Consider the following 27,285-nt stretch of genomic DNA (forward strand, 5'->3'; position numbering starts at 1 on the left):
CCTATCTCCTTTCCCAATCTCTCTTGTCCTCCAGCAATTTGTTGTATAGGATCTTCTGACCTCACAGTCAAAATCCACTGAGGACACTGGTGATTTGACTGCCGGCTCTCCTTTTCCTTCCTTCCTTCCTCTAACCCTGAGGGCATATTAGCAAGAGCATAAGGTTGGCCTTGGTGGCCACTACTCTCAGCCCCCCAAGCTTTGATATTCATGGCGTGTCGATGTTTGATGGACATGCATTTGAGATAGTATTCTTTAATCTCAAGGCTGGCTGGGGTGGATGGGGCCAAGACAAAGGAAAAAGTGATAGAGGAGTTCCCGTCGTGGCGCAGTGGTTAACGAATCCGACTAGGAACCATGAGGTTGCGGGTTCGATCCCTGCCCTTGCTCAGTGGGTTAACGATCCGGCATTGCCATGGGCTGTGGTGTAGGTTGCAGACGCAGCTCGGATCCTGCGTTGCTGTGGCTCTGGCGTAGGCCGGAGGCTACAGCTCTGATTCGACCCCTAGCCTGGGAATCTCCATATGCCACAGGAGCAGCCCAAAGAAATAGCAAAAAGACAAAAAAAAAAAAAAAAAAAAGGAAAAAGTGATAGAAAGTGAAACTGTTCTTGTGAAGGTTAATTTTGGGGAGTTAGGGTACCTAGCCTCAAAACAACCACAAGTTTGCACATGGATATTGCGTCACTATACAATGTATCAGTTAGAAATAAAAGTCCCTTGGAAACCATCTAACCCAGCTTCCTAGGCCATGTAAGAGTTACACCTCCCCAGCATTCCTGATAGGCAATGAGAAGGCCTCCGCTTGGAGTTCCCCACTGGCTCAGTAGGTTAAAGGATCCAGTGTTGTCAATTGCTATGGCTCAGGTTGCTGCTGTGTTGTGGGTTTGATCTCTGGCCCAGAAACTTCCACATGCTGTGGGTGTGACCAAAAAAAAAAAAAAAGCATTTGCTTGCATATCTTTGGTTATAAAGAATTTGTCATGCTACAAATTAAGATTTTTTTTTATGTCTTCCTCCCCAGTACCAACCTAATAGTTCTATAGTTGTGGTTTTTCTTTTTTCCTTTACAGATAAAGCCAGATTCTTTCACTTCATCCTTCCAAATATTGAGGCTAGGTCTCATGCTCAAGACTGTAATAAAAACTTCCACATACAAAGTATAAGGTCCTTGGGGACAGTAGAGTTCAAGCTGAGACGTAAAGGGCACTTACCATTGGAGTTCCTGTCGTGGCGCAGTCGTTAACAAATCTGACCAGGAACCATGAGGCTGCGGGTTCAATCCCTGGCTTTGCTCAGTGGGTTAAGGATCCGGCGTTGCCATGAGCTGTGGTGTAGTTTGCAGACGTGGCTCAGATCCTGCGTTGCTGTGGCTCTGGCATAGGCTGGTGGCTACAGCTCTGATTCGACCCCTAGCTTGGGAACCTCCATGTGCCGCGGGAGCAGCCCTAGAAAAGGAAAAAAAAAGCTCTTACCATTGACAGTAGAACCTGGCTGGAGCAGGGCCAATAGCATGTTCACTGTGACAGAATCCAAGCCCCTGTGTGAGAGCAGAAAGAGGAGTCTGGCTAGGTACAAGGGCTTGTTCATGGCAGACGAGGTACACAGGTGCACTGAGAATTCTGTTGCTAGTGCTAGTAGCCATATTTCTTGAACAAGTGAGATGTGAGGAAAAGTGAAATGGGGTGGGGGAGGGGGGAGTTAATCTGGTAACAGCTCGCAAGATTGAGTAAGTGTTTACCTGGACCTGAGTAGCCAAGTTCTGCTGTAATAAGTATTAATCATGATGACCTGGCTTAGGGTGCTGTCGAATTTTGGGGAAAGGGTTAAATAAGAGAAAATGAGAGACAGTGTGATTAAAGGAAAATCCATCATGTGTGATAAGGAGTCAAGAGCAGTTAACTCCATGGTCATAAACCTCCAAGGCTGGGAGAATGGCGGAGCCTGTGGCCATGACAGAATCAAAAACATTGTATTCACTAAACATTGAACAGCCAGATGGAGGAGGAGTTTCACCTAATTAAGTTACAGCAGCATTTGGCTGTGGCATCCCCAGCTGCAGGTGTGGGTCTGAAGCCCTAGAAATAGGCTGAGCTGGAGAGGTTGATAGAGAACTTCCCTTGACACCTGCACAGATGATCACAGATGATGAGCAGAACCGCTTGTGACCTTTGAGGAGTTCGTTAACATTTTTAACCACAGCCAAGACTTTCCTGAGTGCAAGCCCCATCCAGGGAATCAAGGAATAATGCGGTAGAGCACCTCTCCAGGGTCAAAGAAGCTGACTGTTGTTTATTATCCTGAGCCTAGTGGAGACCACTGTCCTCTTTAGTTCTCGCTCAGAAGGACCTGGAGACTCAGCGCCAACAGGGCTCTGGCAGCCCCTCCCATGCAGCGTGCTAGATCCCTGGGCAGCATCCTGACAGGGGGCACCCCAGCCTCGGCTTGAGCCTTCTTCCTAGGGATGGCTAGCCTATCATTTCTCAGCAAGGCTCATTTATTTACCAGGTGATCCTAATTAATTGTCCTTCTGTATATTGAATCTAAAATCTGCCTCCTAGAAACTTCCGCCTTTTGATCTTGGGACCTGGTTCTGTCCTGAGATACAGTGGAGAACCAGCAGAATTTCTTCAGTATAACTGGACTGTGAGCTTCTAGAATTGTGAGCCCTGTTAATTAGCAAATTTAGCTGCCCCAATATCACATGAGGATCAGGACAGGCTCTGGAGTTAGGATTGTCTAGATTTAAATCCTGGTCTCCTTACTTACCTACGGGTAGGTTTTTTTTTGTTTTTTGTTTTTTTTTATGAGCAGTGAACATTTATTTCTCATAGTTTTGGAGATGGGAAGGCCAGGGTCGTGGCACTGGGAGAGTTGATATCTGGGGAGGACTCTGCTTCCTTGTAAATGGTGTCTTCTTGACATCACCTCGCCTGTTACAAAGCTGAATTCTTTTTAAAATGAGGATATTAATAGTTCCTACTTAGCATTGTTATGAGGAGCAAATACATTGTTAAGTGAGCTTATACATGCTGGCACATAAGTACGCAAAGCATTTAAAAAGCAGCTGTTTCTGGAGTTCCCATTGTGGCACAGCAGCAGCAAATCCAACCTAGTATCCATGAGGACAAGGGTTTGATCCTTGGCCTTGCTCAGTTGGTTAAGGATCCAGCGTTGCTGTGAGCTATGGTGTAGGTTGCAGACATGGCTCGGACCCCGTGCTGCGGTGGCTATGATGTAGGCTGGCAGCTGTAGCTCCATTTCGTCCCCTAGCCTGGTAACCTCTGTATGCCACATGGGTGGCCCTAAAAAGTCAAAAAAAGGGGGGGGGGCATTTGCTTCAAATCTAAACTCTAAGGAGTCATGGGCAGTCAAATACCAGGGGGCCTTCTGGGGAGAAGTTCTGCTTCCTGATCTGGAGCCTGGGTACTGGGTATATATATTCAGCATGTGGAAATTAATCCAGCATACATGTAGGCAAAGTGTGCTTTCTGCAAGTATATGTCATATCAAGAAAATGATTTTTAGAAAAAGAAGACGATGAAAGAAAAAGTAACACTGCCACTTAAAATATTACTAGGTTTTGTTTGGCTAAAGTTAAGTGTGTTACAGACCAGCTCCAGCTCTCCTGCCCTGTGAGCTCAGATGCCACCTGGGTTGTCGCCTCAGTCTGGGAGGACGAGACTCTAAGAGGAGCTGTCCATTGGTCCTCATTTGTTTGCTTCTCACTTAGGAAACAAGTAAATACCATGGGCTTTCAGTTCTCTTCTCTTGTACTATGAATATTGCCGAATATTAACAAATTGACTTCTCTTTCTAGAAATAGAAACAGCACTATCTTACATCTTCTGGAAACCTTCTGATTGAGATAAGATATAAGCAGGGAGGAATCCTGTACCTAAGATACTGTTTTTCTAGTTCTTACTAAGAGGCTATCAGCTACTGCCAGCCAGGTAGAAGGATCAGCTACCATTGCAAATTCTTAGAGTTCTCATTCTCTGAGCCTTGAAAGAACATCTCGAATATGAGTATGAGATGGGGAATGGTATGCCACACAAGTAAGGGCACTTTCTGATTTTTATTCCCCCCCAGGGCCGTTCCTGTGGCATATGGAAGTTCCTAGACTAGGAGCCTAATTGGAGCTGAAGCTGCCAGCCTACATCACAACCACAACAATGCAGGGTGTGAGCTGTGCCTTCGACCTACACCACAGCTCATAGCAATGCCAGTTCCTTAACCCACTGAGCGGGGCCAGGGATTGAACCTGCTTCCTCATGGATACCAGTTGGGTTTATTCCTACTGAGCCGCAACAGGAGCTCTGGTTCTTTCCTATCTAAAAGTTCTAGCTTTTGTATTACCGCCTACAACTGGAGCCCACAGTGGTACTTTCTAGCCAGGGCTGAGAAATGATGCTTTTTCAGAGGCCTCCACCCTTCATTATTGACACCTGTCATACATGTGTTAAAAAATATTTTGTCAGGAGTTTCCGTGGTTGCCCACCAAATACTTAATTGGCTCCTGTCAGACATGTTGAGGTTTTCCCGTGGAGCCTGAGTGTGGTCCACACAGAATCACAGTGACCTGAGCACCTCAGGAGAGAAGATGTGATCACTCCCCAGCAGTACGGCCGTGAAAAAATACCTTTCAGTATGCCCGTAACCGTGAACAAGTCAAACTCTGCAAACAGCACCATTCAGCAGACTTCACTCGTGAGCAAACTAGGAAGCCTCTCGGAAGGCAGCTGGGTCTGAGTGGGGGTTTTTGTGTCCATGTTGAACGGGGTGAGTACAAGTACTTTTTTAAGGACCGGGAGTAATGCTGTTTCTGCTGCCGCCCCCTCTCACAGAGGCCTGATGAGATGATGCATTTTCTTGTGTGAAATGGGAATAATCACAAGAATACCTGGGGTTTGGTTTTTCCAGTGCTTCCCCCGATGTTACTTCATTGCCATGATGACATGCAGTGCCCAGAATCCCCCAGCTCTCGGGCTCTAATGAGTTTCATTTCTGTGTTCATCTTTTATAGGGTACTTTTGCGAGTCCGGATGCTTTACTACCTAAAAGCTGAAATACTGGGGGAAGCAGCTGATAAAGCGTTTGAAGGAACTCCCGCCAGGTAAAACACATCAACCTTGGCTCCCAGTGTTAAAGAATTGCCACGAAGTGCCTGTTGATGGCATTGGACAAACCTGCCTGTTTCCAGAAGCCCGTGTTCCCTCCCGCCCAGGATCAGTTACTGGCTGAGCAGGCAGTTGCAGTAAGGATGGCTCAGCCAGGCCGTCTACAGGTGAAGTAAAGGAGAAAACACTTGCTTCAAAACACACTCTTACGGGAGTTCCCGTCATGGCTCAGCAGTTAGCGAACCCAACTAGCATCCATGAGGATGCGGGTTCAATCCCTAGCCTTGATCAGTGGGTTAAGGATCCAGTGTTGCCATAAGCTGTGGTGTAGGCACAGACTCGGCTTGGACCCCGCATTGCTGTGGCTGTGGTGTAGGCTGGCAGCTGCAGCTCCGATTGGACCTCTAGCCTGGGAACCTCCATATGCCGCAGGTGGGGCCCTAAAAAGACAAAAAAAAAAAAAAAAAAACCCACACACACACAGCTCTTAGGAGTTCCCACGGTGGCACAACGGGATCAGTGGCATTTTTGGAGCTCTGGGACGCAGATTTGATCCCTGGCCCAGCCCAGTGGGTTATAGGAGCCCGTGTTGCTGCAGCTGCGGCTTAGACAAATGGGGCTCAGATCTGATCCCTGGCTCCATGTGCTGCAGGGCGGCCAAAAAAGAAAAAGAGGAAAACAAAAAACAAAAAAAAACACCACAGCTCTTAATGAGGTTCTTGGTTGGTTCCCCAAACCCCATAGCTTTGTCAAATTGCTTTTAAAGTGGTCAGTTCTCGGAGTTCCTGTCTTGGCACAGCGGAAAAGAATCCAACTAGGAACCATGAGGTTGTGGGATCGATCCCTAGCCTTGCTCAGTGGGTTAAGGATCCAGCGTTGCTGAGAGTTGTGGTGTAGATCTCAGACACGGCTCAGATCTGGCATTGCTGTAGCTTCGAGTGGACCCCTAACCTGGGAACCTCCATATGCCGCAGGTGCGGCCCTAAAAAGCAAAAAAACAAAACAAAACAAAATGGTCATTTCTCTACCTTAACTAATCATTGTAGGGTGGATATTAATGACTTTGATACGCTTGACCCAGTAGTTGCAGAATGAAAGCTTTACTTAGAACCGCACTCTTGGCCTTCAGTCCTCTTCTACCTTTGAGTGGTTCTCTTTTATTGCCTGTTGTTTTACTAATACTTCGTCACCTGTTTGATGTGTTGTGCCTTAGTTTTGTAAGTGGCTATTTCCAAAGCTCTAGAATCCTGTGGGAATATCCCAAGATTTGAGGGAATGAGGCTGCCAAGCCCCCAGTTACTGCCTGATTGAGTTGTCAGGATCACAGTTTACCTGAGTGAGCTCCCCACGTAGCCTTCTGCCCCTTCCCCACATCAGCAGTTTGCTCTCCCCTGTACAGCGGTGGTCGTTCCCAGAGGACGCCGGGAGTGTTAGTGTTTGAACTTTGCTTTGAGATTTCCTGGGGCTGCGGTTTCTTGCTCTCTCTTTCCGTTGGGCAGTGCTAATGGCTTTCGTGGTCACAGGAGCGCTAAAGGAGAGAGGTGAAGGGCAGCGGCAGTCCTTGCTTTGGGGCATTTTGTAATCAGGAGCAGTCATCACAGTGACTGTTTCTACCTGATATGCTTTTGGTAGTTACTGTGGGCATTTCTGGTAGGAGTGGGGGAGGTTGAGTGTTTTGGTAAAAAGGTTCGGATTGTGAGTCATAAACGCAGCAGAATTCAAGCTGATCATTTGTATCAGGTGGTACCTGGCAGAAGTAATCTACCTGAATCTACTTATTCCCCCCGCCATGTGCTTCCTTAGATAGGGAGACATGGAAGTTAGTAGAAAACATGGAGAGTAAATCCATTGCCCTCCCTCATCCCTCCTGTCCTCTGCCTGCCTCAGTCTTAGCTCTCACCCATCCTGATCAGGTTAAAGGCCTTATTGTGGAGAAATTTCCATGAGGAATGAATAACGGTTCATCTCCAAAAAAGTTGGTCTGCCCAGGGCATCATGTGGGCGGAGCAGTGGGCCCTTCAAGTCTAGCCATATAGGGAGCACTGCCTGGGGAGGTGGGACCAGGGAACCCATCCCACAGAGAGAGCCAGGGCTGGCAAGGGGCATTCAGCCTGTGCTCCAAAAAGAAGAGCCCGATGGAAGAAGAGACTTCAGATGTTGCAGAGGAGCCACCCAGGAAGCTGGGAGGTGGGAGAGGGGAGCCATCCAGGTGGATGTTCTGCCCCAGAACTCAGAGCCTTCAAAGGGTAAGGACCATGTTCAAATAAAGCCAATAAGCTATGGCTCCATGAGAGCTCTTAGAACATGGACAGAAACTCAGAGAGGGGCTGACGGCAGGGCCGTGATTCCCTGCATGTCTGCTTCCTAGGGTGAGCTGTCTTTATCCCTTTGTCCAGGAGAAGGGCAATTTATGGTCAGTTTGACCCAGCAGACCATTAGCAGACCATTATCAGGAAGTCCCTCCTCTTGTGCCTTTTATGCTCCGAAAGGCTCTCTTTGTGTTCTTGAGACCAGCTTCTTCTCAAATGGTGCTTGAGATCTCCACGTGTTGACCCAGGACGATTCAGGCACCCTTCAGTACTAATTCAGTCTCTCAGGGGATGTGCTGCCTTTACATAACCCGTACGATTGTAGGCTTTTGCTGCAGCTGTCGGCTGAAGGGACATACTAGAACCACCCTCCACATGTAGATGCCACGGCTCCACCCAGACTGACGTACAGCAGGTCCTCCAAGAGGTGCTTTCCAGCTTCTGCTTCACTTAGTCTTAGTGGAGCCCGGACATCAAGTATATCTGCTGAAATAGCTCCCTCTGTGCACCTGCTGCAAAGCCTTGGTTAAGAGGCCTTAGCCCCCAGCTACCTGAGTCCTCCCATATGTTGTCACTGCAGCCTCTATATATGCAACTAGATGTGGCTTAAGACCAGGTTCAGGCCAGTAGCTCTTGGGTTGTTTTCCTTCTGCATTGAAGGAACTGTGAGTCCGTGCCCTTTCTTCCACAGGGAGCTGGAAGTGCCTCTGCCTGACATTGACTACGTGGAGATCCCAGCAGATTGGTGGGATGCGGAGGCCGATAAGTCACTTCTGATTGGCGTGTTCAAACACGGTGAGTGTGTCATGAATGTTTTCTCTCTGCTGAGAAACTCCATAGGCCTGTTGCTCATCTCTCTTAGAAAGTGGAGCTTCATCTCTGTCCTCTCAGAGATTTGGCCAGATAATGTGTGAGTCGTGAAAATACAGCCAGTGAAAGGGGGGCCGCAAAGGGTTTGTTTGGTGTGTATCTTCCTCACTAGCCTATCATACCTGGGATCTCCCTGCTCTCGCTCACGTCTGTAGTCCCAGCATCTGGCCTGGTGCCCGTCATGTGGTAGGCCCCAGGCCAAGAAATTGAGTGAAGGCATAAACAAATGGGGAAAATGTTGGTTTTAGCATTTCATATGTATGCAGAATTCTAAGGTCATTCTAGCTGATCTGCATATTCCTAGTGTGTATCTTTTGCTATGTTAGTATAAAAATTTAAGAATAGAAGATGGCATAGACATTTAAAAAAAAAAAAAAGGTAACCTGGAGAGTAAAGGGGACTGAGAGAGGGTGTTTGTTTGTTTGTTTGTTTGTTTGTTTTGTCTTTTGTCTTTTTAGGGCCTCACTTGAGGCATATGGAAGTTCCCAGGCTAGGGGTCTAATTGGAGCTACAGCTGCCAGCCTACGCCACAGCCACAGCCATGCAAGATCTGAGCTGCGTCTGTGACCTACACCACAGCTCACAGCAACACCGGATTGATCCTTAACTCACTGAGTGAGGCCAGGGATTGAACCCACAACTTCATGGTTCCTAGTCGAATTTGTTTCCACTGCCCACGACGAGAACTCCCGAGAGAGGTTTTTGAGTAGCTTGGAAAAACTGAAATAAATGCCCTGTTTTTTTTCACTTCTGGCCCTGTTTTAAGCACCCACCCTTGCATTCAGCCAGCTGTTGAAATGAATAGTGGCAGTCAGATAACAGTCACTGTAGAGTACCTGACACACACCTTCCCTGCTAGGGGAATTAGCCACAATTTTGAACCAGAGAGCAGGGTTTAAAGTGGGGAGCATTAGGAGTTCCTGTCGTGGCTCAGTGGTTAACTTACCCGACTAAGATCCATGAGGTTGTGTGTTCGATCCCTGGCCTCACTCAGTGAGTTAAGGATTGATTCGGTGTTTCTGTGAGCTGTGGTGTAGGTGGCAGATGTGGCTCGGATCTGGCATTGCTGTGGCTGTGGTGTAGGCCAGCAGCTATAGCTCCAGTTTGACCCCTAGCCTGGGAACCTCCATGTGCTGAGGGTGCAGCCCTAAAAAAAAAAAGACAAAAGACAAATAAAGTGGGGAGAATGAGGTATACCTGGCTTTCACTGTCAGCTCTGCTACTTACTAAAATGTGACCTTGGGCAAGTCATAAACTTCTCTGACCCATTTCCTTGCCTGTACACTGGGGAGACCATCCAGACAACCTTCCTGGGGTGTTGTTTGAAGATTAAATGAGACAGTGTGTGTGGGCGGCTTAGTGCATAATGGGTGCTTGGTGCTGGTCCACTGTCACTTAGAAGGTTCACTTTGGAACATATTCCCTGTGGGTAGAATTCTTCAGCATTTGCAAGCCAGCCAGCTGTATTTACATAACAGTCATGCCTGTCCCTATTTTAATGAGGAACCCCTTCAAAGAATAGCTTCTGGTGTTAGAAATGCAAACTTTGGGAGGCCTGGTGCTGTTGAGAGCCCTTTGTCAAATCATTGGGGTTGGGGGAGTCTGATCAAGATGGCAGAGTGGGAGGTTCCCCCTCATGGCTCAGTGGTCAACGAATCGGACTAGCGTCCATGAGGACGTAGGTTCAATCCCTGTCCTTACTCAGTGAGTTAAGGATCCAGCATTGCTGTGAGTTGTGGTGTAGGCTGCAGATGAGGCTCAGATCCTGCGTTGTTGTGGCTGTGGCTGTGGCCAGCAGTTGCAGCTCTGATTCCACCCCTAGCCTGGGGATCTCCATATGCCATGGGTGTGGCCCTTAAAAAAAAAAAAAAAAAAAAAACGGCAGATTGGGACAGTCCTGATAAGAAGAACCTGATAGAAGAGGAACCATCCCCGGCAGCTGGGAGGAGGGAGAAGGGAGCCATCCAGGTGAATGAATTATGACAACAGTGTTAAACCACTTAGCTGAACTTGAAAGAAATAAAGGAAAATCCCCAGATGAGAGGTCACTTCAAGCCAGAGCTGAAAGCTCAGGGGCTGCTATGACAGCAAACCAGGGGAACTAGGTTTTTAATAATCTCACAGAAATGGGAGACATGGCCTCGTGCCCCCATGACCACACAGAAATGGGAAGCAGGCCCCTTTGGGAAAGGAGGGCAAGAGAAGGCCCCTTGGCCCAGGGAAGCAGAGCTGGAAGAACATACCTCCGGGAGATGAAGAAGGGGAGCCATGAGGGAGAAGGTGAGATGAAGGCAGAACGAGGTGGACCCCTAAGGGAGAAGACGAGACACCGCGAAGATGGTCTCTGCAGCCCAGACAAACCAAACCAAAACCTGGGAGGCAAAGGCGGTATCGTACAAAATCTTTAAGGCCAGAGCATAATTTGGGATGAAGAGGGTCATTACTCAGTGATGGTAGGTGTCACTCACCATCAGTCCTGAGTGTAGCCTCAAAAGGTGCTCAGGAGGACAGGCCCAGAGGCCCAAGCCCCCTTCTGTCCTGTGACAGGCAGGCTAACAGGGGCTCCATGCCTGCTGGTGCTGGGATCCCTCCTCATGGTTTAGGCTAGTGGGAGTAATCAATGCATCTCTCTTAGTCTCACATCAGAAGTGGTAGAGGGTCAGTCACATGAGGTCTGAGCTGACTTCCAAACCTAAAACTCTGCTGTTCTGTAGCAGTTGGGGGGGCAGGGGGAGGTATAAGTTGATAATTTCTGAGCACACCTGTGAGACCCTAAGCTCATACATCACCCATTCCATTCAGACCCTCCCTGGTCTCCAATTGAGGTGAGCTCAGATACTCAGAGTCGGGGCTGAGGGGCAGGTGCCAGTAGAGTGCCGTGTGCAGTGCCTGGAGTGCCTGGTCATCGTGTATGATGAGCTGAGAGGGCACACTCTGAAGATGGGGGAAACCCGGCCTCTGTGCCCTGTGCTGGGTGAGCTGTGTTAAGCCACACATGCAGACTAGTGCACTTTTGGATTGGACCAGACCCTTGTGGTGGGACGGGAATACTGGAGTCAAACCTGGGTAGGTTGGACAGATGCCTGTGGTTGGCTTTATGGGCCCATCCTCCTTGGTGTCTCGCAGAGTCCAAATCAGATCCTTCTCCTGGCTGGGTGCTTCCATCAGATAGTCCATGGGCCCAGGCTTAGCCCTGTCCTCATCCGGGTAACACACCTGATGCCCCATGTAACAGCCCTCACCACAGGATAAGCAAACCCACAAGGCCTATCTTACCAGGTGGTAAACTCCCAGACACCCAGCAGCCGGTGGAGATGTGGCATTTTCAGAGAGCCAGACCGTCTGGTTTCAAGCCTCCATCAGGGGCTGTCTCTGCCTTGTCCCCGTGCCCTGGAGGCATAAGTAAGAGCTGTCATGATGCAGCCGTACTCTTTGTTAAGAAACACACAACTCTTCATTGTCCAAGGTTTTTGTGGATCTTTTAGTCCAGCCCACACGCGGCCTGCTAACCACCCTGCTTAGATCAGGGGGCTTTAGCCTGCTCCAGTTAATTCCAGTTCCAGTTAGTTCCAGCTCTGAGCTGACTGCCCAGGGAAGACTTGACTGAGTCTTTGGTTGGGGCTTCTGCTTATGGCAGGACGGGCCCTGCAGCAAACCTGTTCTGAAGGATGCTCTTGACCGCTCTTAATCGCGGTAAGAGACCACCACCCCTCCAGCGCAGCTTGGATTCACGAAATATTCATGATACAGATTTTAGTATTTCTGTTCATGTTCCTCCAGAGGGGCTTTCAGACTAAGTGGAAAGAGGCAGGCAGCCTATGCCACCTGTCGTTCCACCCTCTATGTCTTTGTGTTGCTGTTAACAGCTCCTACTACCCTCTGTTCAGGACAGTTGTTCAGGTTTTCTCAGGAACCAAATCAGTCACTTCCTTGCCTCCAGCTTCGTAGCTGGTTGAGAAATAGAAGCACAGAACCTGTCTAGACTTCAGACCCACACATGACAAGAAGTCTGCAGAATAGCAGCTCACCAGGTAGTGGATACCTGGGGGAAGTGGCCTGCTTCACGGTCTGGCACAGCGTGCGTGAAGGCAGGACAGGCACGGCCGGTTAACCTCCGTCATAGTAGAGGGTCCGCGGAGGAAGCACTCGCCACCTCAGCTGTCAGATAAAGCACCCTCGTTCCAGGGGGAGGGACAGGTGGGGACACAGCGGGCATTTTCTCAGGCCAGCAGGAGCCTGGAGGACATCTCAGTTCTGCTGTGAGCTGAGGCAGGACATGGGGGAGAGTGAGAATGGTTCTTCCTACAGCGATTATTGGGGGAGAATCTGGGCCAAATGGACATACCCAGTCTGTTGTTTGTTGAGTGTATACAGTGTCCGGCCCTGTGCTGGGAACCAAATATATAATGATGAGTGAAAACAGATACAGATTCTGTTCCTAGGGAGTCCATGTTCTCGTGAGACTTCAGTAATCAAATAATTGCCCTAAGGAATAAGTGAATAAAGAAGAACATAAGGCGCCACAGTTTCTCCTGCCATATGCCTCGTACAGGCAACACCTGTCGTGGAGATGGCAGACGAGTCACTTTGGATTAAAAGATGAAGTACCTGCAGTTCCTCAAAGAAAGTAACAGGTGCTGCCTGCACACGAAGGCTAGAGCAGCATCGGTGGTGGTAATGGAACCAAATCCAGCATGAAAGTGAAATACTCAACAAAGTAAAATTGTCATTAGCAGCCAAGCCAGTTCTCATTTTAGACACAGCATCTTTCATCACCTGTGACAGGGGCTCTCCATGTGTATCACAGAGCCAGAAATTGACTTTGTTACGAGCAACATGGAAAAAGGGTTTTAGGATCATAAAGGAGTTTCCTTCAAAGTAGTTTGATATGACAGTAGATGTGACCAAATTCTTCTGTCCCGTTACAGGATTACATTAGGTTCAATAAAATAATAGCAGATTCTCATGCATGGCTTTATCAAATTAAAGTAATGTTTTTCCATTGTTCTGCCTTCCTTTTTGAGATCTGGGTCAGAAATCCTCCATCGGTTTTGACTGGGGTGTGGTGAGGGGCAGTTCCAATTCCTGAGCAGTGGTATAGGGTTTCATACTGGTTTTGAGACTATAGAAGCAACAGGTCCATTTTAATCCAGTTGGCAATCACAGTGGTCTTTATATTTCATCCTTTGCGTCCATCACTCTGCTTCCCTTTTTAACACTTGGGATAAAAGTGGACTATAAGAAAACTAGGCCCATTCAGAAGATGACAGGGTAACAGAGTGTCCAAAGTTGGGCATGGTGGTCTGGGGAAAAAGTTGCAGAACTACCCTGCCTGATTCCCTCACTGTCCAAAAAAAACAAACAAGTGGGAATTGTCCCTGTATCTTGTGTCTTCACAGACACAGAATATTTACATCAGCTTTCATTTTTGGTCACTACTCAGAGGTGTCCACTTTAGTTTAAGGATCTTCCCCAACAGGAAATCTTACAAGATCCAATTATTCTTAAATAAGTATTGTTTGTTTGTCTTACTCTTTGCTTAATGAGGAAAACAGAATGACTGTCCAGGCAGATTCCGTGAGTTCTGCCGTGACCTCTCGTTTCCCATTGCCCTGGTCAGGTTACGAGAGGTACAACGCCATGCGAGCGGACCCGGCTCTTTGCTTCCTGGAGAAGGTTGGGATGCCGGATGAGAAGTCCCTTTCTGCAGAGCAGGGTGTTGCTGATGGGACCTCAGACATTCCCGAAAGGTGAGAAGACATACCCCACCATGAGTCTCTGACCACCTCCCCTCCACCCAGAAATCTCAGTCTTCCTCACGGTCTGGCATCTCCCCGAGCCACCCCCCAAAATTGCTGCTTTGGTTACATCCTGTGACGCCACAGGCCTTTCCTTTGACTTCTGAACACTTTGAACCAAATATCAGTTCCTGTCCTCATGGGTTCCCCCAGCTGCCCACCGTCCTGCCCTCCTCCTTCACCAGGCTCGTCTGGTCAGTGGATTCTCAAGGAAGAATTCAGGCCTCTCATAGCTTCTCTTACTTGACAGAAATTTAGGAAAAGACACAGCCAGTTCAGGCTTCCTGACCTTGAAATGCCTCATGAAATTCCAGCATCCTCTAAGGATTGCATTGTCCATGTGTAAGGTAGATTTAGGAGCCACGGCTCAATGGCGTGGCATTCAGTCTTATTAGTCCATTGTGTGCAGAAAAGTAGGGAAGTATCCACACTTTGTCTGAGTTTAATTTACTTTTGGCATAACCCCCAAATTCATAAATTCATAGGAAAGCTAAATAAATAGCCAAAAGCTGTGGTTTTCTAAAATACATACATATTCGGAAAATATTGCATGTATCTCTTAGCTTGTGTTTGGTAAGCTTTTGGCCTAATCTTCTCCCCCATAGTAGCAGATACTACTTCTCATTGTCTTGGGCCATGGGGCAGGCCTGGGCATGAGGGCATACACTACCCAGAGCCCCTAACCACCTGTAGCTGAGGAAAGGGTGAAATGCATTTTCCATCTGTCCTTCCCCACTAAGGAACACTTCAGCTGCCATAGCATTCTCTGCCTCAAGGTCTTTCAGATAATCAAATGCTCAAGGGATTGGGGTTCCCTAACATTGGAGTCGCTGGGTCAGGAAAAACCCTACCTGAGGGAGGTCCCTGAATGTGTCATTAAGCTTATATTTTTGTCAGTGGCTTTCCTTTCTGCAGTTAAGCTGTGAAGGTAGGAGGCTCCTCCTGCCCCTAGGACCTGAGCAGCAAAGAGGAGAATATTTGAGACAAGAATCCTTCAAGGTTGATTTTAAAAGGAATCGTGAAAAACACACGGGCATCAACACACAGGATAAGCTCACGAGAGAGAAGATGTTAGGCAGCTAACCTACAGTCCAGCAGCTGCTGGTCCAGGGGGCAGAACGTCCTTCCGCAGGCACCGCAGAGCTCCCTTTCTGGGGCATGACTGCTGCCAGATGTGAGTGACTGTGTGCAGAGACTTACTGTGAGATCTGGGGGCTGGCACACCAGGGCTCTCGGTTTGCACAGCCTCAGACTCTTATTTTTTTTACTTATTTTTTATTTTTTTGTCTTTTTGCCTTTTCTAGGGCTGCTTCTGCAGCATGTGGAGGTTCCCAGGCTAGGGATCTAATCGGAGCTCTAGCCTCTGGCCTGCGCCACAGCCACAGGAACGAGGGATCCTACACCACAGCTCACGGCAATGCCAAATCCTTAACCCACTGAGCGAAGCCAGAGATCGAACCCGAAACCTCGTGGTTCCTAGTCAGATTCGTTAACCACTGAGCCACGACGGAAACTCCCTCCTCAGACTCTTTTAAAGTCTGTTCTTTTATCACAGCCACAAAGTCCCCAGATAATTCTTGATGGGCAGAATTACTTTTTTAAAGACATTGTGGAACAATGTCATTGTTGAACAGCCAGCCCCTGAATTTGCCAGAATAGATCATAGTCCCAAGCCAGAGTCTCCGGTGAGTCGAAGTCCTTGCTCCCAGAAGTTATAACACTGGAGAAACCAAGATTTTGAGGCCTGTGGGGAAAGGGATCTGCTGATATTCTCTTCAGTCACTGATCCAGGAAGTTTTCTTTCAAGCATCCTGGTTGCATGCAAAATAGCTCCTATTTTTATTTTTTTATTTTATTTTTATTTTTTAAAATTTTTATTTAGAGGCAACATGGATAAAGAAGACAATACAGAAGACAAAGTGGATGGCCTCCAGAAACAAATGGTGAGTCACACGTGCTATGTGGGGAATCCACACCATCTTTAACATCAAGGGAAGAAATCCCCATCTTGGTGTCGTGGTCTTGGGCAGCTTGATTGCATTACATTTTCCACAGAGTTTTATTGTAAAAATTGTAGGCTCACAGATTGTTTTGCAGTTTTATTCTATTGCAACTTTTGATCTTGAGGTCACTGTAGATTATAGATGGAATTGTAAGATTCAACACAGAGTGAGCCCATGTACCTTTTCTCCTGTTTTCCACCATGGAAACATCTTGCAAAACTCTGGTACAGTATCATAGCCAGGATGCTGACTTTGATGGAGTCAAGACACAGGACTTTTCCATGACCGCAAAGATCCATCATGTTGCCCCTTTACAGCCACATCTCCGTCCCTCCCTCCCTCCCTTCAAATTTTTAATTCCTGACAACCTCTAACCTATTCTCTGTTTCTATAGTGTTGTCATGTTAAGAATATTACCTAAATGGAGTCATATAATATGTAACCTTTGGGGATTGGCTTTTGTCACTTAATATAAGTCCCTGTTGATTGATGGAGATTGCTCTCTGTTATCAGTAATTCTTTTTATCACGGAGTAGTTTTTCACTATTCATCTGTTGAAAGATATCTGGTTTCTTCCCAATTTTTTGCTATTGCAAAAATCTCTGTAACATTTGCATACAGATGTTGTGTAAACATATATTTCCGTTTCTCTGGGATAAATGTCCAGAAGTACATTTGCTAAGTTGTATGGTAGTTACATGTTTGGTATTTGCAAGAAACTGAGCAGCTGTTTTCTAGAGTGGCTGTACCGTTTTACATTCCCACCAGCATCAGTAAAAGATCTCCTTTTTCCTCATCTTCACTGGCTTTTGGTTGTTGCCGCTATTTTTTAATTGAGCCATTCTGATTTGTGTGTAATGGTAACTCATGGCTTTAATTTGCATTTCCCTAACATCTTTATATGTGCTTAATTGCCATATGTGTACCTCGTCAGTGACAGTTTCTTCATGTCCTTGACCCATTTTCTAATTGCGTTCTTTCTCTGTTTTACTGTTGGCAGTTCTTTATTTAGTCCAGATACCAAGCTTTTGTCGCATATATAATACCTTCTCCCAGCCCATAGTTTTTTATCCTCTTCCCCTTGTTTTTCACAGAACATTGTTAATTTTGATGAAGTGAAACTTACCAGTTTTTCCTTTTATGGATCACATTTTTAGTGTCGAATCCAAAAATTCCGCCTATCTGTAGATCTTGAAGATTTTCTTCATTTTTTTCTGAATTTTCATAGTTAACGCATTATAAGTCTATGATCTATTTTAAGTTAATTTTCATTAAATGGAGAGAATTACATTGAGGTCCTTTTCTTTTCTTTTTTAACCTGTCTGATTGTTCTGAAACCACTTATTTTAAAAAACTGGAGTTCCTTCATGGCTCGGTGGGTTGAAGATCCAGTGTTGTCACTGCTGTGGCTCTGGTTACAGCTGTAATGTGGGTTTGATCCCTGGCCTGGAGGCTTTCACATGCTGTGGAAAATGTCAAAAAAAAACTAATAATAATTAAATTAAAATTTTAAAACAATGTTTTAAATAAAAAGCTGTCTTTACTCCATTGATTCATTTTTGATCCTTGGTCAAAAAATCAGTTGGGCATATTTGTGCGGATCTATTTCTGGGTTCTCTACTCTGTTGCTTTGCCCATAGCATATACTAGTATCAGTTACGATAGTTATAAGTCTTAAGATTGGGTAGACTGAGTCTTCCCATTTCTTTTTCAAAATTGATTTAGCCTTTTTTTTTTTTTGCCTTTTCTAGGGCCACTTCCCTCAGCATATGGAGGTTCCCAGGCTAGGGGTCGAATCGGAGCCGTAACCACCGGCCTACGCCAGAGCCACAGCAACGCGGGATCCGAGCCGCGTCTGCAACCTACACCACAGCTCACAGCAATGCTGGATCCTTAACCCACTGAGAGAGGCCAGGGATTGAACCCGCAACCTCTGGTTCCTAGTTGGATTCATTAACCACTGCGCCACGACGGGAACTCCTGATTTAGCCTTTCTTGTTCCTTTGCCTTTCCATATAAGTTTTAGAATAATCTTATCCATATCTACAAAAATTCATGCTGGAATTTTTATAGGAATTGCGTTAAACCCATTTATCACTTTGGGGAGAATTGACATTTTTACTATATTGATTTTTCACTGTATTGAAGCTTACTGTATAGCCTTCTGTTTATTTTGATCTTAGATTTCTTTCATGACAGTCTTGTAGCTTTTCAGCAAAGAAGCCCTGTACATGTTAATAGATTTACATCTAAGTACTTCATGTTCTTTGAAGTGATTGTAAATGATGTTATATTATGTTTATCTTGTATCCTGCAAACTTGCTGAACTCAGTTACTAGTTCGAAGAGATTTTTTTTAGGCTTCTTGAGATTTTTTTTTTTTTTTTTTTGTCTTTTTGCCATTTCTTGGGCCCCTCCCGAGGCATATGGAGGTTCCCAGGCTAGGGGTCGAATTGGAGCTGTAGCTGCCAGCCTACACTAGAGCCACAGCAACGCAGGATCTGAGCCACGTCTGTGACCTACACCACAGCTCATGGCAATGCCGGATCATTAACCCACTGAGCAAGGGCAGGGATCAAACCCGCAACCTCATGGTTCCTAGTCAGATTCATTAACCACTGCGCCACGACGGGAACTCCCTTCTTGAGATTTTTTACATCAATAATCATGTCACCTACAAATAGGGATAGTTTTATTTCTATTTGATCTGTAGTCAGAAAGACTGTAGAAGACAAAATTCAGTCTTTAATCATTAAGTGTTATGTTAGCCCTAGGCTTTTTGTAGATGTTCTTTATCAAAGATGAAAACCGGAGTTCCTGTTATGGCTCAGTGGGTTACGAACCTGACTAGTATCCATTAATATCTCTGGCCTCACTCAGTGGGTTAAGGATCCCACGTTGCCTCAAGGTGCTGCAGACGCAACTTGGATCTGGTGTTGCTGTGGCTGTATCTTAGGCCAACAGCTGTGGCTTATTCGACCCCTAGCCTGGGAACTTTCATATGCCGTGGGCATGGCCCTAAAAAGACAAAGAGTAAGAGAGAGATGAAAACAGTCCCCTCTGTTCCTAGTTTTCTGAGACTTAAATATGAATGGATATTGAATTTTGTCAAATATATTTTTGTACTTCTTGGAGTTCCTGTCGTGGTTCAGTGGTTAACGAATCTGACTAGGAACCATGAGGTTGCAGGTTCGATCCCTGCCCTTGCTCAGTGGGTCAAGGATCTGGCATTGCCGTGAGCTGTGGTGTGGGTTGCAGATGCAGCTCGGATCCTGCGTTGCTGTGGCTGTGGCGTAGGCCAGTGGCTACAGCTCCAATTTGACCCCTAGCCTGGGAACCTCCATATGCCACAGGAGTGGCCCAAGAAACAGCAAAAAGACCAAAAAATAAAATAAATAAATAAATAAAACAAATATATTTTTGTACTTCTTAATATGATCATGTGACTCTTCTTATTTAGCTTATAAATAAGGTAGATTACATTCATTTCAAATATTGAACCAACCTTGCATCCCTGGATAAATTGGGATGAACTCTACTTGGTCATGGTATATAAATCTTATTGTTGAATTCTGTTTGTTAGTATTTGTTAAGAATTTTTATAGGTATATTCATGAGAGCTGTTGGTCTGTAGTTGTCTTTCTTTATTAAAAATAAAGAAAGCTGAGCTCCAATTCAACCCCTAGCCTGGGTTGTGGCCCTAAAAAGCAAAAAAAGAAAAAAAAAACTTTTTATTTTTTTTCTCCAATTTTTAATACTTTTTTTATGTAACCATGAACAATTTATTGGCTTCCTAGAATCTGTTTACCCATTTAGAAAACATCTCTTTACATGAAAATATTACTGTAGAAAACTCTTAAATATTATGTTTCATGCCCAATATGAAACATAATTCTTTACCAAAAAAGCCAGTTTGGCAGCTGGGACTTCCATCCCTGATAGGAAGTAATGAGGCCCTCAACCCCACCCATGGTGTCGGCAAAGACCATGTGGACACCTGAACTTTCATACCTGCCCAATGGTAATGAAAAGTGTAGTTTTGGAAGTCCTAGGCATAGCAATCAGAAGAAGAAGAAATAAAAGGAATTCAAGTTGGAAAAGAGGTACAACTGTCATTGTTTGCACATGACATGGTATTACACATAGAAAATCCTAGAGATACAACTACTAGAGCCCATCAGTGAATATTGTAACGTTTCAGGATATAAAATTAATAAACAGAAATTTCTACATTTCTATACACTAACAGTGAAAGATCAGAAAGAGAAATCAAGAAAATAATCCCATTTACCATCTCAACAAAAAGAATAAAATATCTGGGAATAAGCCTACCTAAGGAGGCAAAAGACCTAAAGAAAACTCTAAGACGGTGATGAAAGAAATTAAAGATGATACAAACAGACGAAAAGATAAACCATGTTCTTGGATTAGAAGAATCAATACTGTCAAAATGACTATACTACCCAAGCAATTACAGATTCAGTGCAATCCCTATCAAATTACCACCTTCTATAGAACTAGAACAAAAAATTTTTCAGTCTCAGAGATCTCGGCACTGAAGTGGAGGTGGTGGCAGAATTGGTAAAAATAGCCCAAGTTTCCTGATGGTAGTATCAGACTCCTTTTTTTAATTCATCTAGGAAATTAATGCCTTTATTACTTATTTTGCCCCCATCCTTAAAACCTGGGCTATAGAATATAATCAAAAGTAGAAGGATTAGGGTGTTGTTTCTTTCAGATCTTGAGGTAAATAGATTATAAACAGATTAATCTTGACTTCTAGTCCATATGCTAAAATAACAAACGTGGAGGGACAGCCAGCATCTGAACTAGGCCTGCTGTGCCCCCTGTTGTCTCCCACCCCCTGTCCTGTGCTGAAGACACTGGTTGGGTGTTCGCTTCTCCCAGTTCTGTTCTCGGGCAGCTCAGCAGCAGGGTTAAAGAAGCCCAAAGATCCTTTCATCCATAACTGGGATAATTCCTCTACATTAAACAGACCTGGGCATAGGAAGGGGAGTGGTTGGTTGATGGAGAAGCTCAGCACTGCAGGGACCCTAAGGCATGTCTACATGGCCTCCGTGTTCTGTCCTTTCTGGAGCATCACTGTTGGGGTCATTCCAGGCAGGTTTAGGTACTTCCAGGAATGGGAGGGGGGCGTGCTCCTTCCAAGGACTCCCGTGTCATCTCTGGGCGATACTTCCTCATACTAACCCAGAAATCTCGCTCCATGGATTCTGTCTAGATTTAAGATCCCTCAGAGGACAAAACTTCTTTCTTTCCTCGCTAATAGGATTTAAAATTTTTGAGTCCAGCTAACTAGCTACCTTAATCTCTTTAAATCTCTTGTCAGGTGAAATATCCATGGTTTTTCTGCCTTTCTTCAAATCACGTCATCCCCAGACCCCTCGCTTCTCTTGTGTCTTCCAGAGCTCACTGAGCTGTTGTCTTAAAAGGTGACGGTCGGGGGGGGGGGGTGTCAGAGAAGCCTAGAATGTTAGCATCAGAAGGGACATTGGAGATGATCTAGTCTAGTCCTTTCCCCCACCCTTTCTCTGTTTTAATGCTGTCAAAAAATGCACAACCTAAAAATTGAGAATTATATTTTATTTGGTGGTGGACTTGGCTGATGACGTAAGCCTGGGAGACAGCCTCTCAGATAGCTCATGGGGACTCTTCCAAAGAGGTTAGGGAGGAGCCAGGCTATATAGGGGGCTTTGCTGATAAACCAGATAGTTAGAACATCAAAAGATTACTGTTAATTAAAGCAGAACAGATATTTCAAGTTAATGAATTTAGCGCCTTTCTGTGTATGTGGAGATGCCTTCATCAGGGCTCATTGAAATCATTCCTTGGATATGCACCTGAGCTACCTAGGGCCAGTATCCTGTTTTTCTCCATCCTGAATCCTCTCAGGGTGCACAGTCAGGTGGCTGCAGTGGCTGATGGCTTGATGGCTGCAACATCCTTCGTTTATTGATATGGCAGGTGACTTTTTTGTCCACAGTACTTTTGATTGGTAAACAGTTCACAGATTTCAGATATAGGTGCAGTCAGTGAACCTACAGAGACCTTCCAAAGCAGTTGGTTTGAAAGGTTTTTTTGTTTGGAATGGTCTGGGGCCAAGAGTTGTAAAGGAATTATCATTCTCTATCAAACCTATATAGGGAGATGAATGTCTTTCAACAGAAATAGTAACAAGTATCCGTGTCCTCATGTTGCCATCAGCATGTCTTGTCCCTGCTCTGGGCAGGTCCTCTTCCAGGTGCTTCCTGAAGTGGGAGGTCTGTAAAAAGAAGATGAAGTCATACCCGAAGTCAGCCAGGGAGAAACTCCTGTAGGAAAATTTGATGCCTAAAATGGTCAGATCCCATTGTAGGAAAATCAGGACCTGAACAATGACTCTGTTCTTGCAAGTTGAGAATTTGAGGGTCTCTCAGCCCAAGTAGTGATTGATATTTGAGTATAGATGGAATACATCCAGGCTTGCAAAGCACCTCTTTCTCTTAGCCCCATTCTAGAGAAAAGGAAGTTCAAGTAGTTTTAATAAGCTACAAAAAAAAGTCATACTAGCCAGAGGACGCAAGAGTGGCTCCTCCTTGCTCAGATCTTTTTCTAAATCCTGTAGTCTTTTCATAATAAAATCTCTGAATTTTATGTCTATGACAGTTGATGTGTATCTACTTTCTACATGAAAGTTATGGAGGCAGTAGGAAACTTGATTATCCTGCAAAAAGAAAAGTGCTGCAGGATCTTTTTCACTGGCTTTTATATATCCTGTTACCTCTGCAAAGAGAGGTCTAATGTCTTGGAGATCTCCATTTCCTTCAACCTGGAACACAAACCTCACCTGGCGGATTCTTTCCCCTGTCTGATTAGGGTCTGGCAGAGTTGGTGACTTTCTTGGTTTCCAACTGTGTTTTAGGAGCACTCATCACACTGCATGGCTAGTGTGTAATTCTGTCTTTAATAACCACCAGAGTGTGGGCTCTACAATGATAAGGATTTCATCTTTTCCATTGTTGGAGCTCCTGAGCGCAGCAGTTCCTGGCAAACAAATGCAGGAAGGCAGCTCTTCCTCTCTCTGTCGGCCTTAGGGTTTTATAACAGCTTGGAGGAAGTTGCCTGGGTCTGTAGGTCTCGGTCTGTGCTGCTGCTGCCACTCATACCCAGACCAAAGAGGGGGCAGCCAGGCCTGGAGGACCAGCCACCTGCAAGGGAGATCGGCTGTTTTCAGATGAGGAAACAGCCCTAAGCATGGAGCTAAGTTACTCTTAGTGACTAACAGTGATGGATTCAGCCTTGTGTGTCTTCGCCCACCAGAGGCAACATAGCACTGTGATTAGAGCTTCTCGCCCAGAGTTAGACCTTCTAGGTTTGAATTCCATCTTCACCACTTAGTAACTGTATGTAATATTAGATGAGATTACCAACCTCCCATTCTTCAATGTCCTTCTGTTTAAAATGGGTCATTTAGTCATTGAGCATAAAAAAATGAAAAATGCATACAGAGGACTCGGTACAGTATCTGGCAGTTTACTTACCTGGGTCTCAATAGACTTTTGCTGTTATTGTTCCTGTTTGATTGCGTCCTGAAGCCATCCTCGGAGAACACACTCCAGTTGAAAGAGAGAAATGGTGATCGGTCATCGAGCCGTTGGGCCTGTGTCTGCATCTCCTCAGTCCCAGCTGCCATATGGTGGGCATTCGCTTTGTGCCAGCATTTGGTTGAACACTTGGCGTAATCAACTTATTTGTGCCTCACAATCACCTTGCAAAGTACTTTTATGTGTTATCTCCATTCTGCAAATGAAGTAAGCTTGAGAGATTGAAAACTTGCCAAAGGCCAAAGAACAGTGGATTGTCAGACTCCAAACACAGGCATGCTCACAATGGAGAAATTGCAAGTTCAAGCAGTTTATTGCCTCTGCTTTGACATTCTTCCAGTCAGCACCCTGTGGGATCCTTCACTCTGAAATGATTGAGTCATACCTCTTTTGAGATGAACGCTTCCTTCTGATTGATTCACATAGGCAGAAGCTAGGATACTGAGTGTTCAGCTGCATGCTACAGAGGCAGGCCTTTCCGTGTGTTTCTTACGGTGTCGGTCTGTCACTGCTGTAGCACATCACACATGTTAAATTGGTTATTTGATGTAAGATTACAGCATCTTTTTCACTTGGATTCCTGGTAAGCCTGGCGGTCTTCTCCTTTCTGTCATTGCTGGAGAGGGGACATACCTCCAAGAGAGGACAGGAGACAGAAAGGCACTTACTGACACCAGAATCTTTCCTTACTTGAGAGTTTGCCCAAAGCCAACAGAAACTGTTTGGGAGACTGGAAAGGAAGCCTGCATGTTGTGTGTGTCTGCCTTGCATCAGGCCGGGAGCCACCCCTGTGGGTTTGAGGTGTGGTGATGCCCACGTCAGCCACCCATACATCAGAAGGAGCACAGTGGCCCTGGCGCCTGACTCCTGCCTTTTACAGGCTGTAGAACATTTCTCAGTCTGAAAGTGTCTATAACTATGACTTTCAGCCTTCAAAGGGTCTTCATGGATATTGTGAGGATACTCAAAAATGTTCTCTATGGCAGGAAAAGATAGGGTGTGGTTGGTTGGTCTTTGCTTATTTTTAAGGTACCTAAGTAGTAGGAAATGAAATGATGGCATATTCAAGTGCCACTTCAAGACTGGACTGGTTTCCACTCTTCACTGACATCATATGGTAGGAAACAGTTGTGGCCAAAGAAGAGAGATTAAACTAGTGTTTTCCAATTCTAAATATGTTTCACTCTCTAAGACAGATTTTCACCCAGGACTGTCTTTTGGATAGCTTAGTGGCTAAAGTGCAGACTCTCATCAGACTACTGTGTTTGAAACCTAGCTCTGCCCCTTGGTAGCTGTATGACCTTGGCAAGTTATAGAACTTCCCAGGGCATGTTCTCTGTGTCTGTAAAGTGGGGATAGTAATTCTTTTTACCTGGTAAAGCAGTTCAAATAACTAAAGAAGATAAGCCATGTAAAGGGCTTTGCACAGTAATGCAGTTCTTGGTAATGTCCACTATTATCCCTAGTCTAATAAGGAAAAAACACATTGTGAAAATGCTCCCCTGCTCCTCTTTTCCTTTTCAGGGTTTTCTCTTTCAGGTCCTTCCACGGTACTGGGGGCCCAAGAGAGTGGTTTGAATGTTAACTATTGCCAGTCTTAGGTGTGTGTCCATCCCACCTGTACTGGGTGACTGCTCTCCTGTGCTGTGTGTTCAGTTCTCTGTGCAGGACCAGACAGTAAATATCTCAGGCCTGAGGGCAAATAGAGTCTCTAACACAGTTTCTCCTTCACTTCCTTCTCCCTTCACTCTTCCTCCTCCTCTTCTTCCCTGTAAAAATGTAAAAACCATTCTTCGCTTGAGGGCCACACAGTAACAAGCTATAGGCTGCAGGTTGCTTTCCCTTCCTCTGATCTGACCCTGTGCCTGCTGTGGCCAAAGTCACGGATCCTGGGGTTATTCTCACCTGTCATTCAGGTCAAAAGATGCTAGTCAGAGAAACAGTGTCAGGTGGAAGGATGGGTGAAGTACATGGAGGGGAATTAAAAGGTACAAACTTCCAGTTATAAAATGAGTACGTCGTGGGGATGTGATGTACTGCGTAGGGAATTTAGTAATACTGGAATAACCGTGGTGACAGATGGTAACTGCCCCCGTGGTGGTGGTGGCGGTGATCATTTTGTAATGTATAAAGATACTGAATCACTGCCTTGTACACCTGAACTGAATATAATGTTGTAAGTCAACTGTACTTTGGTAAAAATACAAAGTTTTTATGTTGAAAATGAAATCCAGTTGAAGACTAGCACCATCTCTTCCACATGCTTTATGAATAAGGAGCTTTTAAAGTTCCATTCCTGAGGCCAAGAGAGGGTTCCTTAATCCATTAGAGCCAGCTTGACAAATACTCCAACTTGGATAAGCTCTGTGCCTGTAATATTACTCCAGATTCTGGAGCCTCCATTTGTGATTTTAATTTTAAATTCTGGAGTTTTGCACCATCAGGTGTCACGTCTGAGCAGTCATGTTTTAGGAAAACAGCATCCATTACTATGAAGTAAACGCAGCATAATGAACTTGAGCATGACATTTTTCTCACAGCAAAAATCCAAAAATGTGGGCACATGCTTTGTGAAATGACAGTATTAGATGGCGGGTAAAGCAAATATTTAAATTAACAACTGAAATAGTGCATGTGAAATGTAGTTGCCGGGGAGAGCATGCCAGTTCATCATTCTTCAAGCTAATGCTCTATAGGCAGAATCACTTCAAGCAATTTGGGGCGAGGGGGATGCTTATTTTAAATGTACTGCTTTCTGGCTCTCTTAAGACTGGGAGTAAGTAAGCTTCATCTATCAGGGACTGTCTCGATCTTTGAGATGTTCCTGGACAGGAGATGTCTCTTGTGCATCTCTCCTCCTCCTGTAGAGGGGCTGGCTGTCTGCGCTGGTTTCTTCTAAGTTGCAGTTTTGCTGATGGGTTGGCTTCATTTATCCCTAGGAGAGTTCCAGTGATGGAGTTGATGGCCTTTTTGGTGAAAAGAAGGATGACAGCCGGGCAGGTGAGACTGTGTCCTTCTGAAGGCAAAGAAAAGTAAGGTCCCCATTTGTATAGTTATCCTGGAGTTCATGTGTAATTAAAAAAAAAAAATCTGTTTTTAAGGAGGCTCTTTTTTAAAGTCTCTTAAGTTAATCGTCATCAAACTCTGCTGCGGTCACCTATGGAGCTATAACATGGCCCTGGCTCACTTCCTCCACCCGACATTGAAGTTCAAAGAGAAATGAGGTCAGAATGGAGGCTGAGAGAAAAAGAAGTCGTGGTTTCACTGATGCTTTTCTTTTTAAAGGAAAATTAGGGGTATTTGGCTTGCTTTTTTGTTTGTTTTTCTGAATTCAGACTGAATGGGGGCTTTGGCATTTGAAGGCCCAGCTACACAGAAACCTGTAGTCTAAATGGAGAGGGTCCGCTTATTCCGATGCCTGAGAGCAAGGTCCTGGAATTGGTTCTGCCCCCGCAGACGGGCACGTTTGAATTTGAGGGTGAACAGAGCCAGCCATACCTAAAGCTGCTTCTCAAGCAGAATTGCAGCCCTTGTAAGCTCTGCCTGGTTCCCAGGCTAATTGTTAAGCAGCAGCTACTTCCAT

At 45.4% G+C, this 27,285-nt stretch overlaps 1 protein-coding gene across 5 annotated transcripts in view; it reads left to right on the top strand.

Annotated features, from left to right (window-relative positions):
* CHD6 (chromodomain helicase DNA binding protein 6) overlaps positions 1 to 27,285 on the top strand; it is a 148,404-nt gene that overhangs the window by 99,702 nt on the left and 21,417 nt on the right. For all 5 annotated transcript variants that reach the window (XM_047771070.1, XM_047771074.1, XM_047771072.1 and 2 more), the window contains 5 exons: positions 5,026 to 5,115; positions 8,120 to 8,223; positions 13,919 to 14,048; positions 15,979 to 16,039; positions 26,642 to 26,702. In XM_047771070.1, the coding sequence (XP_047627026.1) occupies positions 5,026 to 5,115; positions 8,120 to 8,223; positions 13,919 to 14,048; positions 15,979 to 16,039; positions 26,642 to 26,702 (446 nt within the window). The remainder of the gene's footprint in view (positions 1 to 5,025; positions 5,116 to 8,119; positions 8,224 to 13,918; positions 14,049 to 15,978; positions 16,040 to 26,641; positions 26,703 to 27,285) is intronic.

This window comes from Phacochoerus africanus, chromosome 3 (assembly GCF_016906955.1).
Source record: "Phacochoerus africanus isolate WHEZ1 chromosome 3, ROS_Pafr_v1, whole genome shotgun sequence".
NCBI lineage: Eukaryota > Metazoa > Chordata > Mammalia > Artiodactyla > Suidae > Phacochoerus > Phacochoerus africanus.